This window comes from Triturus cristatus, chromosome 1_2 (genome assembly GCF_964204655.1).
Source record: "Triturus cristatus chromosome 1_2, aTriCri1.1, whole genome shotgun sequence".
NCBI lineage: Eukaryota > Metazoa > Chordata > Amphibia > Caudata > Salamandridae > Triturus > Triturus cristatus.
This window is the reverse complement of record NC_140580.1, coordinates 997,519,168-997,539,024: the sequence shown is the minus strand read 5'-3', so window position 1 is coordinate 997,539,024 and position 19,857 is coordinate 997,519,168. Positions and strand designations below refer to the sequence as shown.

At 44.0% G+C, this 19,857-nt stretch overlaps 1 protein-coding gene across 1 annotated transcript in view; it reads right to left on the bottom strand.

Moving 5' to 3' along the window:
• The window catches only part of LOC146868563 (dual specificity testis-specific protein kinase 1-like), a 339,083-nt gene that overhangs the window by 128,788 nt on the left and 190,438 nt on the right, over window positions 1-19,857 (bottom strand). The window contains exon 2 of the mRNA XM_085611282.1: window positions 16,245-16,444. Coding sequence (XP_085467408.1) covers window positions 16,245-16,433 — 189 coding nt within the window. The 5' untranslated portion in view covers window positions 16,434-16,444. The remainder of the gene's footprint in view (window positions 1-16,244; window positions 16,445-19,857) is intronic.

The window sequence follows — 19,857 nt, the reverse complement described above, 5'->3', positions numbered from 1 at the left end:
TTTCAGTGTCTCTTCTTCGTGCGGTCGTCTTGCTCTTCGCTGCCCCCCTCCCACATTAATGTTTTTTGTTCAATTGTCCTTCGTGGCTAAAGCCTCTTGGCTTTTCGCCATCCTCCTTTTGATTTTGATATTTTCTTCTGGGGGATTCTGCCCCCCTTTACCCTTTTCTATATTCTATTCTCTTTCCTCTCCCTTTTCTCCCTCTTTCCTTCCCTTCTTTTCCTTGCTCCCTTCTTTCTTATACCATTCTTCTCTATTTTTTTGGCAACGTCTATACTATCTACTTCACTCTACATTTTTCTTTTTCTTATCTCAGCCTATGGTACTCTACTGTTCTCCTAACCTATCTCCTTCTCTACTGCTTTGGTGGTCACGCGCTTTAGTTTCTTCTCTTCATGTTCTCCCTTGTTATCTATCTTTATCCAACCTCTTCTTTTTTTCTCTCTTTTTCTATTCTACTTTGAATTCTATACCTCCTTTTGCTTGCTCCTATTTCACTTCCAGAAATGAACGGTCTTCGTGTCATTTCTTGGAATGTTAAAGGTATTCGAAATCCTGTTAAAAAGCAACGTGTTTTATCTCATTTAGCGAGGCTGAAATGTCACGTTGCATTGTTACAAGAAACTCACCTTACTTCACAAGATTTGTCTTCATTACGTAAACAATGGGTTGGGGAAGCCTTTTGCTCCCCGGCAGGTACTAACAAAAATGGTGTTATTATTCTGTTTCACAAATCGTTGACTGTTCAATTACATAATGAGCTTCATGATAACTGCGGTAGATGGTTGTTTTTAGATGTTACTGTTAATAATACAACATTTTCCTTTTGCAATGTGTATGGCCCTAATGGTGTAGATTTAACCTTTTGGAATGACTTTCCCATGCTTCTCTCTTCACATGCGACTGATGATTTAATTGTAGGTGGTGACTGTAACCAACTTATGGATCCCATTCTAGACCGGAAATCACACACCAGATATGTTCCAAATAAGATGCAAAAGTCCTTTTTTAAAGCCATCTCTTCGAGGTCTCATAGATTCATGGAGATTATCTCACCCTGACACTCTAGAATTTTCCTTTTTTTCTCCAGTGCATGCCTCACATTCCCGCATCGATTATATTTTTCTTACGCAACAAGCCCTCCAATTTATGACTAACTCTGAAATAGGTTCCATTGTTATCTCCGATCACGCCCCTGTTATACTGGACATGGATTTTCCCTCACCTACTCCCACCTCTCGGCGCTGGCATTTTAATAACTCACTTCTCCTTGATTCGCAGTTTACTGAACAATTTACACCTTTTTTGAAGGAATTCTTCACAAATAATATTCACTCTACTTCCCAATTTCATTTTATTTGGGATGCGTTCAAGGCTGCTGCTCGAGGATATATTATTGACTTTGCATCCCGAAAGAGGAAAAAAGCCTTGTCACAGTCATCTCAACTTCTTCAACAAATTAAAGGCCTTGAACATCTTTACTTCACCACGAATTCCTCTGACACACTCTCTTCTCTCATTAAGGCAAAAATGCAATATAACAAACACTCCTGGGACTCGGCATGTAATATTCTTCTCAAATTTCATGCCAAAATGTATGGGGAACGCAACAAGGCAGGCAAATCCCTAGCTAACTATCTCAAAATTAAAAAACAAAAATCCAAAATAATTACCATTATTGATTCTCATGGAGATCGTCAATATACTGATAATAAAATTCTTGACTGTTTTGTCCAATATTATTCTTCCTTCTATACTCCCGAGACAGATCCCTCTTTTGCACAAATTGATTCTTTCTTTCAGTCTATTCCTAAATCTTCTGAGAATTTTAGAGATCTTTTTTCCCTAGATACTCCCATCTCTGAAAAGGAATTAATCAATGCCATCACCCTTCTACCCAAAGATGGCCAGATGGCTTTACGGTTCGCTTCTACCTTCACTTTAAGGACATCCTATTACCATATTTACTTTAATTGATTAACCATTTTCTCGTTCAGGGAGAATCCAAAGGTTCCTTTACACAGGCAATGCGATGTCTAATCCCTAAAAAGATAAAGACCCCTCTCTATGTAAAAATTATCGACCAATTTCCTTAATTAACACTGATTGTAAAATCTATGCTAAAGTTTTGGCCTCTCGCATTAATAAGGTAATTCCTAACCTCACTAATATCTATCAATCTGGTTTTGTTAAAGGTAGGTCCATTACTGATAACTCGAGAACCCTTCTCAACATCATTCACCTTGCCTCAAAGATGGATTCCCCAATCGCCGCTATTACATTGGATGCTGAGAAAGCGTTCGATAGAGTTAGCTGGGACTTCATGTTTGGTGCGTTGAGGTGGCATGGCTTTAGCCCTTCCATTATTCAATATATTCATCTGTTATACTCTGCCCCCTCTACCTCTATCTGGGTTTATGGATCTCAGTCTCACCATTTCTCTTTACACTGAGGTACGAGACAAGGTTGTCCTCTCTCTCCTCTTCTTTTCATTCTTGCGTTAGAACCCCTTTTAGAAAAAATTCGACGTTCACCATCCTATACCGGCTTTACATTTCAGAACATTGATATCAAGTTTACTGCCTATGCAGATGACATTTTACTTTACATCTCTAACCCGACTACTTCTTTACCTTCACTCTTCTCTTTATTGCAAGAATACTCCCTGGTTTCAGGTTACAAACTTAATATAGACAAATCTGAGGTTTTACCTCTTAACAAATTTTGCCTCCCTCACGTGTTTCATGGTTCTGGCTTCGAATGGAATTCTGGAAATATGCAATGCTTAGGCATTCTTTACGCTATCACTATTAGAGAAACCATTAATCTCAATCATAAAGCTATACTTAAAAAGCTCTCTTCACCTATACATAGTTGGTCTCCCCTTTTCTTATCTTGGTGGGGGAGGCTGGCAACTATTAAAATGATGCTTCTTCCTATTGTTGACTTTTATCTCTCAATGCTTCCAATTTCCCTCCCACTCTACTTTTTTAAATCAATCAATCGCATCTTAACAACATTCCTATGAAATAATCGCAAAGCTAGGATTTCTCTCTCTCGTCTTCCAACAACCCAAAGATTTAGGTGGAGTCAACTTCCCTAACCTCACTCGGTTCCACTCTGCTTTTACTTTAAAACAAATTTGGCCTTTTTTAACTGATTCGTCTGATCCTCCCCTAACAGCCTGGAGCTCAATAGAGCTTGCGCAACTTCCGCCTTTTTCATTTCTTATGGCTACTCGCCAGTCTCAACCGCCGCAGCGTTTTCTCACTCCCATATTTAAACACTCCAAGGCACTCGCTTTCTCATTGTTTCGCTCCTCCCTTTCACAATCAGACCTTCACTCCTTAACTCCAATCTGGTATAATAAATCCTTAAAGATAAATAACAGAGCACTTTTCTGGAAAGAATGGATTGACAAAGGCATTATTACTTACGTTCACTTACTTAAAGACAATTCCTTGAGAGATTTTTCTGACATTCGTGCTTCTTTTCATCTCTCCAATACATATTCTTCCCAGTATCCCCTGCTTAAAAATTCCCTAGGCTCTATTATCTCTCAAGATGCTTCCCTGACTACTACTGACACAATCCTTCCCCCTCTACCAGACTTTTCTACTCCTCTCAAAGCTGCTTCTATCTACAAATTGCTTTCCCGTCCCCTTGTTGATAGACTCAAATCTAAACCTGAACTCTCATGGGAAAAGGATTTAGCTCAAGAATTTCCCCTTCAGGTTTGGGACGCCTTATGGTCTAAGTTACACACTATCTCCCGCTCTGCCAGTACCACACAGACTTTATTCTTTTTTTACAACAGACTGTTTTTTACTCCTTCTGATCTACATAATTTTAAATTAATTGACTCCAAAAAGTGCTGGTCTTGCTCTTATACTGACAGCGATTTTTTTCATATGTATTTTAACTGCCCGTTGTTTAAATCCCTTTTGTCTCGTATTTGGCTAAAATTAAACGAGATATTAGCTACTGGCCACCCCTTTGAGATTGTCCATATTTTTTTGGGTGGTGCTTCACCTATATGGAATGTGCAATGTAATGTACTTAAATTTATAGATTTGTATACAGCCATTTCCTTACAGATAATCACACCCAATTGGAAAGATACTTCAAAGATTTCATACAATGCCTGTTGGAATTTATTATGCCACCACCATAGACTTGATCGTGCCTTTGCTACCACTGTACCTCTTTTGATCAAAAAAGGCTTGTTATGGTTGTCTTTAACTAATGCCCAGCACATTACCATTTCTTTTGTGCGGCACAGGATGCCTTGTGTGCACTAGCATTTTATGTGCAAGTATCAAGGTGTTCAGTACTCTCGCCACTTTGAACAGCCATGCTGACTGAATCACAAAAAGCAACAATGAAACCACAATTGATGTGTTGATTGTGTTTTACAGCAGCCACTGAATCGCGTTTTTTTGTAGTGCACCCTACAATGCTGCACATCTTCCTTACACACATTGACTTCAAGTTCGCCTGCAACAAAAAATCTCACAGTATGTATAATAACAGTGTTTGACCGAATTAAGGTATGATTTTTGTCCGAAATTTGTTTTTGCCACTCCCCAAAAGGTCCCTTGCTTTCTCTTCGTATCGTCAGCAACACCTTCAGCTAAGTGTCACATCCGCCCGCCCGCCCGCACCTTTATTACACTCTCATAAAGCCAAATTGTGACGGAGCAGTTATGGGCTGTGTGCTCGGTAAACAAAATAAAAACAAGCATTGGTAAACACGAATGTTGATCTGTTAACTGTGACAATATCTGTAAAGCATCGTTTAAAACAAGTAAAAGATGTAGGTTTTCATTATTTTAATCCAACTTCTTTAAGAACCTATTGTAGCTGTTTAAATTGAAACTGGGGCACAGGAGCTTTTAAAAACAAGCACTGTGAAAGTCAACAAGAGCAGCAAGGGCACTTACCTAAGAATCTTTCCTGCTCTGCGTAGCTGCAGCCAGACCTCTTGGCTGTAAAATAAAGGGTCTGCCCTAAAAGTAGGCTCACTTGCTACGAGGGTCTGGAAATTAAAAGCTAAAGCGCTTGATCGTTGCCAGAAGTGGGCAGGAGCCATTTTGGGCAGCCTGCTCTGTTTTTGCTCCGCGCGTATGCAACCTCCCCAAGCAGCTGTAAAGTGAAAGCGCTTGTTCCATTGCTGGCAGCCGGAAAGCCATTGTAGGCAGCCTGCTCTAGTTTAGCTGCGCCGTATAGTGGCACAAAACCCTAGACAAAAAAATCAACAGAGTATCCAATAAGCAGGCAAGGTGCATTCATCGCCATCTACCCCGTCAAACGTGAGCTTCTCGAATAAATGCGCCCCTGTCCACTCCATAGAATAAGAGCAACAACAGCATACTTAATGTGCGTTTCGGTGCTCGAGATGGCAGTGTTTCCTAGTACTACGACACCATTTTCACATGCAGACCGAGAGCCATTCAACATATAAATTATTCATGTATTTACAGAATGGGAGAGGGAGGCATCATCTTACGCACAAAAAGCATTACAAATACAACTACCATTTGCCCAAATGCACCGTATAACAACACAACAAAAGTCTGTTGTATGGAAAACCCTAACCAACAAAATAACAACGCATTAAAACATTTATCCCGTGGGCTTGTTTCTCCTAGCGATTCAGTTTTTAAAACGCACCGCTAGACATGATCATACTTTGCTGGGCCTCTGAAACATGCATCGTTAATTAAAAGGAATTGGGCATAAACCAGTCACAGGTCATGCTCATCCAGTAAAGGATGTCACTCGGGAGAGGAAGTTTCATCTGTAACAGAAGCGAATGGGTGGATTTGTTTTTCATTGCTGGCAGAGGGGGAAATAATATTAAAGGAGAAAAAATAAAAATAATAATAAAACTGCTTGTTAAACAAAAACAATGACAGAAGAAAATGCAACTTGTCAACCCCCCTTTGTTTGCGAAAAAGGCCCTCATTTAGTGCCCGTGCCCTGAGTGGGGTGAGAAGAGCCTGAACAGATACCCTCAGGACAATAGTGGCGGGAGACGCATTCACCTTTCACCAGTGCTCGTGTGGTTGCTGCTGGGCCTAGGGAGGATGGGCCGCCGTTTGACAGTCGCTATGCTAACGGTGCCGCCCAGCCCTCGCCGGAGCGCCACGCAAGGCTCCGGGGCAGCGCTATACGGAGCTAGGTTTCCAGGGAAGGCAGCTCTGGCAGCAGCGGGCGGGGTAGGAAGTTGGAAAGGAGGGGGCAGCGGCGGCAGAGGGGGGCGCACTGCTCAGCGAGTCCTCGGCACAGCGGCCATTTTAAGACTGGCGGAGAGTTCGGGAACAGCTGCCCGCTGCCTGGGTCTTCGGCTGTGATATAGTCCGTGGAAGGGCGGGGGTAGGAACGAGGTTGCCAGAACAACCTCGTACTCCGGTTTACCAAAGAGGCATCACATCTGTGGACTGCTCTCCCGTAACGGCCGGTGCTCTTTCCTCTTTTAGAGCCATCCCAGTTGGACTGGCTCGCGAGCCGTCCCAGTTGGACTGACTCGCATGACTGGTTTCTTATCTTTATGGGGCCATGTGTTTGGCCCCATAAAGATAAGAAAACCTTTTACGCCAGCAGTAAGTCGGGGCAGCCAGTCCAACTGGGACGGCTCTAAAAGCAAAAAGTGTACGTCACGAGACGCTCCTTTCCAATGGCTGGCCACCGTTTAGCATAAACGGTGACGCCAGCCAATGGAAAGGAGGGGCGGGGCTTAAAGTCCACTAGAGAAATCTAACCAAAACATTAAATTTCGCCAGCGAGACTGCGCATGTCTGCGCAGCCTGCGCAAGCCGAGACCTAAAAAGGCAACCAGGTGGGAAAACAGTGCTGGGAAAAGTGTCACAATGGTATGGCAGGGATGGGGCTCACAGTAGGGTAAGACTGTGCATAAGGAGAATGGGCCTCAGGACGGCAATGGAGAGAAAGTGACTTCATGAACACAGACATGGAGACTGGCAGTACTAGATGATGGAGAAAGGAACAAATAAGGGGATAAGAAGGGGTACAGTGACTTTGCACATACAAAGGTCTCCTCCTCAGGGGCGTAGCTTCAGAAGGGGTGAATGGGGTGCTACACCCCTCTAATCAGGGGCATAGGAAAGGGGGTGCAGTGGGTGCGGGCCGCCCCGGGTGTCATCACTGAGGGGGAGTGACAAAATGGCAAAAATATGTGTTTTAAACACATATTTTTGCCATTTTGTCACCCCCTCTCAGTGATGACACTTGTCACCCCCGGCTTGACAATGGCAAAAATATGTGCAGAGCGTTTTACATAGCAACACTTGCGTTACATGAGGACACATTCATTTTTGTTAGGCACGGGGAGATTAAGTGATCTGCCCAGAATCACAGGATGTTCAGCGTCATCTGTTTTGAAACTCCTAAAAATATTGATTATTTTACAAAATATTGTGTTCCTCTCACTTAGTACACCAATCAATTCGCATTCCTCTCCCTTTCCATTGCCCCATAAGCCCCTCTTATGCACGCTGCTTGTCATATAATGTATTTTAACACTATATGCCGACCAGATTGTCGGAACATTTCAAGCTCACACCGTCCCAATCTTACTGACCAAGCTATGCCCCTGCTCCTCCATGCCACCAGGATTGCAAGAAGTCATGCGTTACGTAATCTCAGTTGCATGTGAACCGTATGGAGATAGACAACATCACAGCTGACACATCCAGGGGACCTAGAAACCTCTAGTCTACACATCAGTGACACACGAGGGATGGGGAATGCCCCTTTCTGGTTCTCTTTGGTAACCCTTTTTGGGCTTCTCAAGTGACACAGAAGGTTAACTAATTGTCTGCTCCGTCATGAGATCATTCTAATCATGGGAAGGACCAGGGGCTTGGAGAAGATGAGAGAATGGCATCCATGATTAGGGAGTGATGGAACACACTCATCCAGCATGTATGTTCAGGGTTGTTAATGACTCCTACGCACCTTTGGTGCACATTAATGAAGTCAAGGAAGAGAATTTAAAACTTCATTCAGGAAATGTGATTTTTAATTAAGGGGTTTGACAAATAACCTTTATGTCAATGGAATGTAGGGAAAATGAAAGAGCCGGATCTGTCATTCAACCCATGTATTCAACAAAAGGAAGCTATAAAAAGTGGCTAACTTGAAGAGAAGCAACTCCTGACGAATTATGAAATGCTAATAGTGTTTTATCTCTGTCACTTTTAGTTGTTCTAAAAAGAATGTCTACACCTTTTAAATATTAAGTATACCATGCTGTTCCTTAAAAGTATCACCTACAAGCGAGATAAACATCCAATACTATGTGGATGAGTTGGTCGTTTTACCAATCTCATTGCTAAAGAGTGGGGAATGCGTATGAATGACGGGCCACCCTTATTTGATGCCAAAAAGATCTCCAGGCACTTCACAGCAAAATAACACACGAAGGCCCTTATTACAAGGTTGTCAGAATAAGGTGGGGTATTTACAACACGTGGTAAATACCATTCCCCCAGGGTGAGGGATTTATTTCGAATTTTCAACAGGAAAACAAGGCATAACATGCCGAATTGCTTTTTAAAACCACCAAATTCCACATGGTTTGGCTTTTTCTGGCCTTGTCCCCCGAGAAATTCCGGGATGTTTCATCTGCTGAGATTTATCTTGGAAAAACCGGCGAGAGTGTGATAATTAGCACACAACGTGCAACTTTGATCCCTGTGTAAACATGTTTTGAACAGGGATCGGAATTTCAGAATTCAGCCCTGAGCTCACAATGAGGACCTTAGTGCAGCAAAAGGAACAAGTACACACTTGACACTTTTCAGCGATCCACGAAGAACTCTCAACCAGGTTTTTAGTACAACCAGGCAAACAAGTGAAGACTATTTCACTAAAGGCCTGTTGTGTGCCATGTCAACACTTACAGAGGGCTTTGGGTCAACCCATAGCTCATCATTGGTTGGCCTTCTTGTCAATCTCAATTGCTTGCTATTTATTCGAAAGTTGTCTTTCCTCTTTTGAGCTTCTTCATCCCCCGGAGCGTAGCTTTGTTAACATCTCGTTTTGATTGAGTGACTTGTATCCTTCCAGTGCTTACATTTAGGATCCATTTTTTTCTTTTGCTTTTAACAATCAACAGGTGTGCACAGGTTTTATGGATCTCTTTCCTCTCCCATGTGCTAGTTCCCTCTTCACATCCCCCTGCATTCTCTATGCTGCTCTGTCGTCCCAACAACTCCCCGTCACACTCCGCTATATATTTTTCATAACCCCCTCCACTGTTGTCCCTCACCACTCTGCAGTTCGTTAGCGGGCATTGATTTGCTCCTCTGACAGCCCCCCGATTTACCTGTTACTCCCCCACTCCTCCATGTCCCATTTCTTTCATTCCATTTTTTTTTTACTTTGGAAAAAGGTCTAGCAGCTGCAATTTGCTACCAGGCCACCTGTACCCATAAATACACTTTAGTGTCATTATACTTGTCATTTTACTGCTCAGAGGTGGAACAGCTATCTTGAAATAGTAAATGGAAAATAATGGCTGCTGTGTCATGATGTGCTTGCATACATCATCACTCTGGCACCACAACTCAAATGTCCACTGCATCATGATGTTTGTACGGGTATTTTTGGTGATACCTATGCTCAGATCTTTTTACAATGAGGTTGCCTTAGCATCATGACACGTCTGCTTATGTGTGGTAATGCATGCGCACATATACATTATGCACTGGGTCTTTTTCGGTATCGCCTAAGACAGCACATGCGCGGTCGCTTGCAAGACATTTTGTTTACTTTCAGGGGGCTTAGAGGCTGCCCACTGCTCATCATTGGTGGGCTTCATCCTTGCTTTTTTTTAGTCAGCGTGCGCTGGCTTAACTTTCTCTTCGTGTGTTTGCCCCTCCCCTGAGGCATGGCCAAGTACGGCTTCCTTTGCGAGTGTCCTTGCACTGGTTGAGCTCTGAGAGCTACCTTTTTCTTTTCATTGAAGCACTCCGTGCTAGTGCACGTACGGCAACACTGTAGCCACAGACTTATGTAACAAATAGTCAAATACTGATGTGTTAAATGTTTTTATCATAAACTTGTCAAAGTATAATTATACAAACATGACCCCTTGTTAGCCATACTGTGTTTCCTGGTGAAACTAGAATAATTTGTATTCTTTGTCAGACTCTGACTAGGTGCCTTCACCTTTCTCATCTTCCGAGAGAAACCACTGTCTTAAGCAGCGTGTTAGACAACGAAAAGAGTACAAATTGCATTTAATATATTTTCCTTGTGACTCAGGTCGGAGGCTGGGTTTAAAGGCAGCGCAGGAGGGGGCACCCTGCCCACAATGTTTGTTTTTTCCATCTTTGTGTGGCAGGCTGCTGTACTAGGATTGCTGTGTGGACACAGTGAGTGAACTGCTGTGCGCACTAATGTTTATTGTATTGGTCACAGTTAACTTTAATTTCAAGTGAGCATGCCTGGTTCCACAATAAATTGAACAATAAAAGAAAATGTGGCTTGGGTAACTGATGGATGCTCCAGGGCTTGCACCAGCTGTACCACCTGAAATAATCGAACTTTGGCAAAGCCAATAGGTCTCGCCCATGCAAGAGCTGTTGGTTTTGTCAATATGTTAGCCATGTTGTAGACCAGAGTGGCTGCTGCTCAGCATGGCTAAAAGTTAGTGGCATAAAGGAGAGTGGAGTGTCTTAAAGTAGAGTGTCATGGAGTAGAGTGGAGTGTTAAGAAAGTGGCATAGAGAGTAGTGGAGTAGTGTTAAGTAGAGTTGAGTAACTTGGAGTGAAGTGGAGTGTCGTAGAGGGGAGTACAGTGTTAAGAGTTCAGTGTCGTAAATTGGAGTAGAGTGTTGTAGATTGGAGTAGAGTGTCAGAGTAGAGTAGAGTAGAGTGCCGTAGAGTCGACTGCCATAGAGTGTCATGGAGCATTGTAGAACACAGTGGAGTTGTGTAGACTGTACTGCATAATGTCGAGTAGAGTGTTGTATAGTTGAGTCGCATAGAGCTGGGTAGATGGTCATAGAGTGGCATAGAGAAGTGTAGTAGAGTGGAATGGAATAGAATAGAATGAAGTAGTGTGTTATAGAGTGGAGTGACAAAGTGTCAGAGTAGAGTGGCTTAGAGCGGCTTGAAGTGGAGTGTGGCATAGAATATAGTGGAGTAAAGTGGCATGGTGTGGCATAGAGGGAGTTTTGTGGAGCGTCATAGAGTGGAGTAGTGTCAGGCTGGCACAGAGTGGAGAAGAGTGTCAGAGTGGTGCAGAGTTTAATGGAGTAGAGCATTATGGAGTGGCGTGTCAGAGTGGAGTGCCATAGAATGGAGTTGAGTGGCCTAGTGTGAAGTAGCATAAAGTACAGTGGTGCAGAGCAGATTGGTGTAGTGTGTGTGGAAACTGAGTGTGGAAACACCGTACAGTAAAGTGAAGGTCATTCCCCTGGACCTATCCTTCACTGGGCCCAAACAATCGACAGGAGGATCCCATGACAGAGACTCATGCTTGTCTCTATGCTCCCAGAATACTACAAACCCCAGCAACAGTGTGCCTCCCCACCATTCTCTAACCCTTTTAATAGATACCTAGGTATATGTGTTACATGTTGTACAGAGGGAAGCAAGGATACCACTATCGAAAGTCCACAGAGGAAAGAACACAGATAATTAGCAAATGGGTTTTCTGCCTGATACGCTCATCTAAATAAAAAGGGTACTATCTGAAGCTACTTGAAACCAAACGGACCAGCGGCGGACTATATGATCTGCATCCAAATCACCAATCCTAAAAAGTATATCTGTGCACAAATCTTCCAGCACCTGCCACTGTTGGGTGACACTGTTCAGCAGATCCAAAGACCTATGAAAGAAACGGAAGGTGCACCAGTCCAATTCCAAATTTTAATTTTTCAAAATATCTCCTTTATTCTTTCTCCAAAATATAAAATGTTCAAATCCAGCCAACGCGTTTCGTTTCAATACTTGGAACTTCATCAGGGCTTTAGGCCGTGTGTGGCGATGTGTTTTTGGTAACAGTATTGATCGATATAGCATCGGTGTTATTTCATAGGGATTTCTCCACAATAGGTCATCAGATTATATATTGTAATATGGTTAATCAGACCGCAACCAATATGACATACAAAGATCTATTGAGGAAATACATATGGAATTCGATGAACTTGCCTGGTATTAACCATATTTTAGAGAAAAGAATAAAGGAGATATTTTGAAAAAATAAAAATATGAAATTGGACTTCTTTCTGGTGCACCTTCCATTTCTTTCATAAGTATCTGAAGAAACTGTTGGTGCTCAGGAATATGAATGGGAAAGAAGACATCGGAATAGCCATTCTACAACTGGTTTGGCAATACTGTTGAGTTGTCAATAGAGTATGTTGGTGATAATATGCTAAAGAAACTGTATGGTCCAAATATCTTTGTAGGTGAAACAGCTATGAGCAAACACAGAATTCATGATTGTGCAGTTTCAAGAGCTGAGAAAAAACTCACAGGTGCGTGCCTGTAAGCAGGGTCCATAGGTGGCATGGATAACTGAGACTGTTGGGTGCACAGCTGAAATGCCCAATATGTCTTCTGACTCGGTTAAAGCTGGACCAGAATTCTACAGCCCAGGTCCTGGCAAGAATCGAAACGTGTCATCACATGAGAGAGAGCCTTGCATTAGTTTCCCACCTAACTATGTCCATGTATGAAGATGCCCACTAGAGTTCATCTACATTATTCACATCTCACCTCAAGGGCAAAACTAACCTCGGTGGTAGCTCTAGAGCGGTCCTCTCCTCGCAACAACATCTACCAATAGTTCATTGAGGCTGTGTTTTTTCTAGCAGCTCATTTAAGCTGTGTCTCCTCAGTGCTTGATACTACTGGGTGAAGCAACCGGTGGCCGTTTTCAAAGAAACAGAATATTTTCATCTGTTCCATAATAGTTGACAGCTTTGCATTAGGTTTACCAATGAATAGAATGGGATTGAAATAGAAAGTACACCATTGAAACGAATCGTTATCTGCAATTGTTCCTCGGCAGGCTGGAAGCCTCAACAAGTATACTTGGCTATAGTGTGTGAACATAGCAAAAACATTCACGCCCATGTGAGCCAGGCATTTTCTTAAAACGTGTCCATGAAACGAATCCTTGCACTTGAATGGAAAAGATCGCGTTTTAAAGTTTCTGTTACAATTGATTTACAATTGTGATTTCTTGAAACAAGTAGACACAACATCTAGAAATCCCTTTGATTGATGGGGTATCTACAGACAAATGAGAAGAGGGTCAAACTATCTCAATGGTTTTATGTGTTTTAATTCACACTGCAAAAGATTTGAATTAAAATAAACATATTCTTCAACTCAAATATCCAGAATTGCCTTGAGGAAGCTCCCAGCATTATGTATCTTTCTTTTTCTCTTTCTGCAGGGTGACCAGTCTACAAGATGGCAGAGGTAGATTTCTCCACACAGCTCCTATGTATTTGAGGCGCATACTAACTGGTTGCCTCCACGGTGGAGAGGTAGCACTGATCGGTCGATGCCTTCCGTCAATAACATAGTCAGTCCTGATCAAGTCAACCCTATGAAGCAGACAACATCCACACAGCCACCGCAATGGAGGGTGTTTATAAACATTATAGGAAAACTATTCCAAATGTAGCAATCTTATACTGGCAAACTCTTCCCACCTTTGGTTGAAATATTTTCAGTGGCTATAGAGAAGGCGATGCCAGAAAGCGAAGAAAGCCAACGCTAAGTGCAAATCAGAATAAATATTTCTGTACCTGGGCAGACGCATAAGTCTCATGAAAGCGCTTGAAAGCTAGAAAAACAAATTTGAAACTGATTTTGGCTGCAAACGGAAGCCAGTGGATACATCTCCTCACCCCAGAGATGTGGAAATTATTTTTGAAATGAAAGATTAATTGGAATCAGGTGTTTGTAGCCAAATGCATTTTCTGGATAAGCACCTTGGGTAAACAAAAGAAAAAGGCATTACAATAATCGAAACACCGGTTGATAGCGGGGCCTACTATCGGTGCACAGTCAGTGCGCAAGGCTTCTGTTCCAGAAGAATGATGGGCCAAGGTTTAGTCGTTTGAGAGAAATGGGTCCCTAGAACTGAGCTTACTGCTGCAGTCAAAGTTAAAACAAGACCTTTAGATACCTTTACATACCTTAAAAGCCATCTGAGGACACAAATTATGAATGGGGAATACCCGTTCAGGTCAAAGGTAATGAGCTGCAAGGAATTAGATGACATCAATATTATACACGTACAATAGGGTAACAGTTCCTAAGGGAGAGTGTGCCGGTATGGTCTGCTGCCTAAAGGGTAAGGGACATAGCAACAGGGAAAGTAAGGGAAAGGTTCGTGATTGAGGATGTGGTGTAGGCCAGGTACTCCTAGGTGGTATTCAAAGTGCCCTCACACACCCTTGCGGGTGCAAAGCATCTTCATCGGGCGAAGCTCCTCGTGGGGGTGGCGCTGCAGTCCCTCACGGGCCCTACAAAAGGGCTCTCTGTCGGAGATCTTTTAGTGGAGTAGCCGTAGTTGTGCATGCGGGTGTGTGGGGAAATGTGTGATGTGGTGTGTCTAAAAAGACCCTCTGGTACCCTGAACTGATTTATTAGTGAGTCCGTAGGGTCTGAGTAAAATCTAACGGGGAGTAGTGCCTAGGTCGCACTGTAGTGGGTAGGGGAAAGAGTTAACAATCCCACTGCTCTCAACCCGTGTGTGAAGTTTCAGAGTGAGAGTGAGGATGTAAAGAGGGTGGTCAACATGTTTCGCGCTGCCCGTGGTCCCTAATGGATCCTTAGCGCTTCGTCAGGACCTTAGTGAGAAAAGGAGAAATTTAGATAAGGGAACAGGAGTGTCCTATATTCCCATCAAAAGTGGATGGAAGCACGAGTTAATCGTGTCCCATACGTCGAACCCGTCTTGATGGGGGTCCAGACTGTACCGGAAAAGGACCATCTGGGGCGGGGGGCAACAGATAAACCCCACAGAATGCTATCCGTAAACCTGAGTGCCTCCAGGGACATCCTCTAAACTGGAGAGAAGGTGCAGTAAGACTCCAGGGTCAGACCTAATCCTGACCATGTGTCAGCAGCATAGAAATCTCTGCCTGTGTGTGAAAAATCATTCATAGGGGACTCTATAGTTAACTACTCCCCTCTTATGAGAGCAGGCAGCCTAACTCAATGAGTCAGGCACAAGAGACAGGCACATTCCAACAGACACTATCCCAGGAACCTCAAGTCACAGTATGAGACTGACAGGGCAAGGCAGAAAAATGAACGTACGAATGTGCATTAGGAAAGGATGTGGATGTAGGGAACAATTTCCTAATGGATGCAATAAGTGAGTCAGAAAGAAACAGATTAAGTGATAACTAAAGCGGTCCTGAGAAACGACATGGGGCAGTATTAGTGAAAGAGAAGTGTTACAAATGAAGATCAAACAGCCGCACAGAGGTAGTGAGTGGCAGACCAGATGTGCTAGGGGGGTCCTGACTTTTTGCCGAATTCAGCTTTCTTCTATACATAAACGTGTCAATATCCGGTTTTAAAATGAGGCTGTTTGCTTATTTAGGGTAAATAATGCTTCACACGTGATACCTGGCAGTTTATTCCACATGACCGAAGCTCCTAGAAGGAGTAAGCAGTTGTTCGTAGTTGTTGACAGCATGTTGTAGCAAAGCTGTCACCATGGAATCCCTATCTGGATAAATTGTGCAATGTGTTGGGCTGTGCTCGGCTCAGAGTTCACCAGTGTGCTTATCACAGAAGGGAGCGGGACTCATTCAGCTGCAGCCAACCCTCCCTCTTCTGCTGGACTCACCAGCACTCCAAGGACTGACTTTTGCTAGGTGGACCGCAGGCGCGTCAGCATCCACAGACAAATCACTAGTGTATAGACATCACTAAATGTAATGCCAGGACAGACAGAGCTGTCCTGTAGCAACTCTCCTTTGCTATTGGCCACTGTCTTGGAAGAGAACATTCAAATGGCGCGAGAGGACTTGCATCAGAAGATCACCGAGCTTACCTGCAACCCTGGATCCTTCGAGATCCACGGTGGTAGAGGTGTGACTTGCAAACACCACAAAGCAGTCGGTTCCATCACTGGAGAGGAGTTCTAAACTCTTCATCTGATTGGATGGTTTTAAGATGCACATGTGTGCACTGCATTAATTGTAACTAGATAATTCTCAAATTTACCTTATAAACTTTGGAGAAGAAACCGCTCCCGATCAATTCAGCGCTAAAACTCTCCCAGAATTCCAGCTTCCTGACCGCGGTCCTGAGCTTCTGCCATCGGTCCACCTGGAAGTAGGTGTCCGAGGACTCGCCATAGAACTGAGTGGGGCTGATCGATTCCGGCGAGAGCTGCCCCGTCTCGCACATCATGGCGACGGAAGCTGAAAGAATCAAAAAGAGTACAGGATGATTTTTTCAGGATGATTTTTTTTTTTTTTTTTTGAACTTAGACATAAGAAATTCATGAAATTTTAAAAGCAATTCTTCCCTAGTCTATCTCCATGACCTTATAAAGGAACTCACCCTTCGGCCTCGTTCCTCTATATGATCACTTTACTCTGTGACTTCCAATATCCGTATAATGTAGGGTGGGGTACTTTACCCATATACATTTAGGAATAAAAACGAGGGTTAACAGACAAAAGCTTACTGGTCGCTACATGCAAGTCAAAGGATCATGAGAGAAACAAAGGCTGACTCTGGCACCATCAAATAAAAGTAGGATTAAACGTGTCGCGTTTATCAATAACCCATTTATATATTAGTCTAAAAATTAATTGTGCCTGCACATCCAGAACTATTTTCATTTAAAATCCTCATAGATGAATTTTTAAAAAACCTAACACTTGTCCATTAGCTTCTGCAGTCTGTACGTTCATATCGAAACTGAAAAATAACAGAATTCGAGCACTAAAACTCAAAGGGCTGAAGCATACAACATTTTTCGCTTCTGCTTTTTTGTGGACTTGGTGGTAAATTGAAGCAATGCTTGGTATAAACACCCTTTACCACCGTATTATAAAATCAAGTTTCTGGAAGCGGTAATGTGTGACAAGTGCATTTATTCATATTTGCTGTGTGACATTTTGTTGGGTTGGTGATGTGTTCTATTGCAGATTGTGCTACTGTCCAGCTTTACTGCAATGTGATACTGTGTTCTACTGTGGGTGTTGTGCTGCGTTCGGTCTTCATTGTTTGCTCGTGCCCGTTATGTTTCAATTGTTTTGTGATTGTTTTGTGTATATTATATTATTTTTACTTTAAAGGTCTATAAAAGCTGCTGCATTTCCAGTCAGAACCAGCACATGCCTTTGAAGTTCTTGTGTCAAGCAGCCTATTGAGCACTGTTTAAAATGGTAAAATAGTGCAGCTCTGTCTCTCCGACAGTTTAAGACAAGAGTCAGCTCAAAACTGTGGCTGAGACCCACTTTAAATGAACACTTGCAGTGTCACTTCATGTGATACACCCCAAAGTATGTAAAGGGGAGCCAAAAACGAGAACCAAAACATCCCACTGTGGCCTGTCAAAATCCAGCAGATTAGAAAGGCCCATAAACGGCCTTAACCATTTCAAACTAATGAATAATTGTATCAGCGACAAATCCCTGCTCAATTTTCCATGGTGTTCGTGGTCGAGAAGCAACGGGCTCTGAGGTCCTCCGAGTGTTCCCTTAAGTGGAAGCTACAATACAAGCCTCTCTCATGACCCACCTCTCGAGCTCCGCCTCTTCCTCCCCGTTGGAACACCCACCGGGTTCTACAATGGATGGTAGCGGCATTCCCTCGTTCCTATCCAACACTCAGGATTACATTGCCTCACTTTAAAGGATCCGGAATCGTACCTTAGCCCCAGTTGTTCAGTGCTTTGCTGCCTTCTAGCTAGGTTGGCAGTATACAAGTACATGCATAATCTACATACATGCATTCTGTTGCTGTAAATCTGTGTTGCTGCTGTACAACCATATATACACATGTGCTGTACATACATACATTCTGCTGCTCTCTAGCTTGGCTATCATTGCAGAAGTACACATACATTCTGTACATACATGCATCTTGCTGCTCTCTGGCAAGATTGGTGCAGTATATGTACACATTAGGCTGGCAATATACAAGTACACATACAGTCTTAACATACATGCATTCTGTTGTTCTCTAGCTAGGTGGTTGGCACTGTAGAAGTACACATAGATTCTGTACATACATTCATTCTGTTGCTCTCTAGCTAGGTTGGCATTATACGAGTACACACATATTGTACAAACATGCACTCTGTTGCTCTCTAGCAAAGAATCGTGCTGTACAATTACACATACACACTGCACATACATGCATTCTATCAATCAATCAATCAAACCGGATTTATTAAGTGCTGCTTATCACCCGTGAGGATATCAAGGTGCGGGGGGGGGGATTTTTACTACTGGGCGCCGTCAGTCGAACAGCCAGTTCTTGAGGCCTTTTCTGAAATCTTGCAGTGTGAGGGAGGTCCTGAGGTGGAGGGGGAGTTCCAGGTCCTGGCGGCCAGGCAGGAGAAAGAGCGGCCACCAATCCTGCTTCGCGGACCCCAGGGGTGTTGGCAAGGGCAAAGGAGGTCAATAGCAGATGTCTGGTGGGTTGGTGGGAGTTCAGTCTGCGGTTGAGGTAGGCTGGTCTCATGTTGGGCAGGGCCTTGTAGGCATGGGTAAGCATTTTGAACTAATATCACTTGTGAATGGGGAGCCAGTGGAGAGTTCTGAAGTGAGGGGTGACGTGGGCTCTCCTCAGGAGGTCGAGGATGATCCTAGCTGCTGCATTCTGGATGGTTTGTAGTCTGTTTAGAAGCTGGGTGGTGATCCCCATGTAGAGGGTGTTGTCATAGTCCAGGCGGCTGGTAATGAGGGCCTGGGTGACAGTGCTTTTGGTGCTGGTGGGTATCCTCTTGGTACATCACGGTAGGAAGAGGGTGTGGTAGAGTTGGGTGTTCGGCAGGTCCCCCAGGTTAACTGGTGGGGAGGTGAGCAACCCAGGGGTGGCCCCTGGTAGTGAGTAGCCCCCAGGGAGGGTAAGTCTTGAGTGATGGTGTGTAGTGGTAGCCCCTAGGTACCCTAGGTGGGCTAGGTAACTGACCCAGTGGAGATCTGAGTGGGGGCGATGTGCTCCCTAGTTCCAGGTGAAGGGTTAGTGGTGGACCCTGAGGTGTCAGGGTCGGGTGGCTGGTGACCAGTCAGGTAGGCCCTGTGGGACTTGAACCCCAGGACCAGGAGCTGGTGGTGTGAACCTGAAGTGGTGGCTGGGGCGATGCCTAGCCAGTGACCAGTTTGGTAGGCCCTGTGGGACTTGAACCCCAGGACCAGGAGCATGGGGGTGATCCCCTCGCTCGAGGCAGGAGGTGGACTTCTGCCAGGTAGTACCACCCTGAACACAGGTGGGACCTATCTTAAGCGAAGGGACCCTGTGTTTCGCGAAGGGGTGGTGCAGGCCTAGCCGGGATCTTTAGGGTCCCGGGCTGAGAGTGGTAGTACTACCCTGAAGGCAGGTGGGGCCTATCTTAAGTGAAGGGACCCTGCTCTTCAGAAGGGTTGGTGAAGGCCATCCAGGGACCATGTAGGTCCCTGGGCGGTCTCCCAAGGCACTGCAGGGAGACCGGGGAGAGCCATGAGAGGTGGGCCTGGGTCTAGCTAACTCGGGGCCCAAAGGCTCACTAAGGGTACTCCGGGAGGAGAGCGTGCCTCTCGGAGGAAAGAGTGCATAGGCCCTGTTCTCGCAGTGGAGAACAAGGAAGGGGTATAGGTACCCGGGGTAGTTTCCGTGT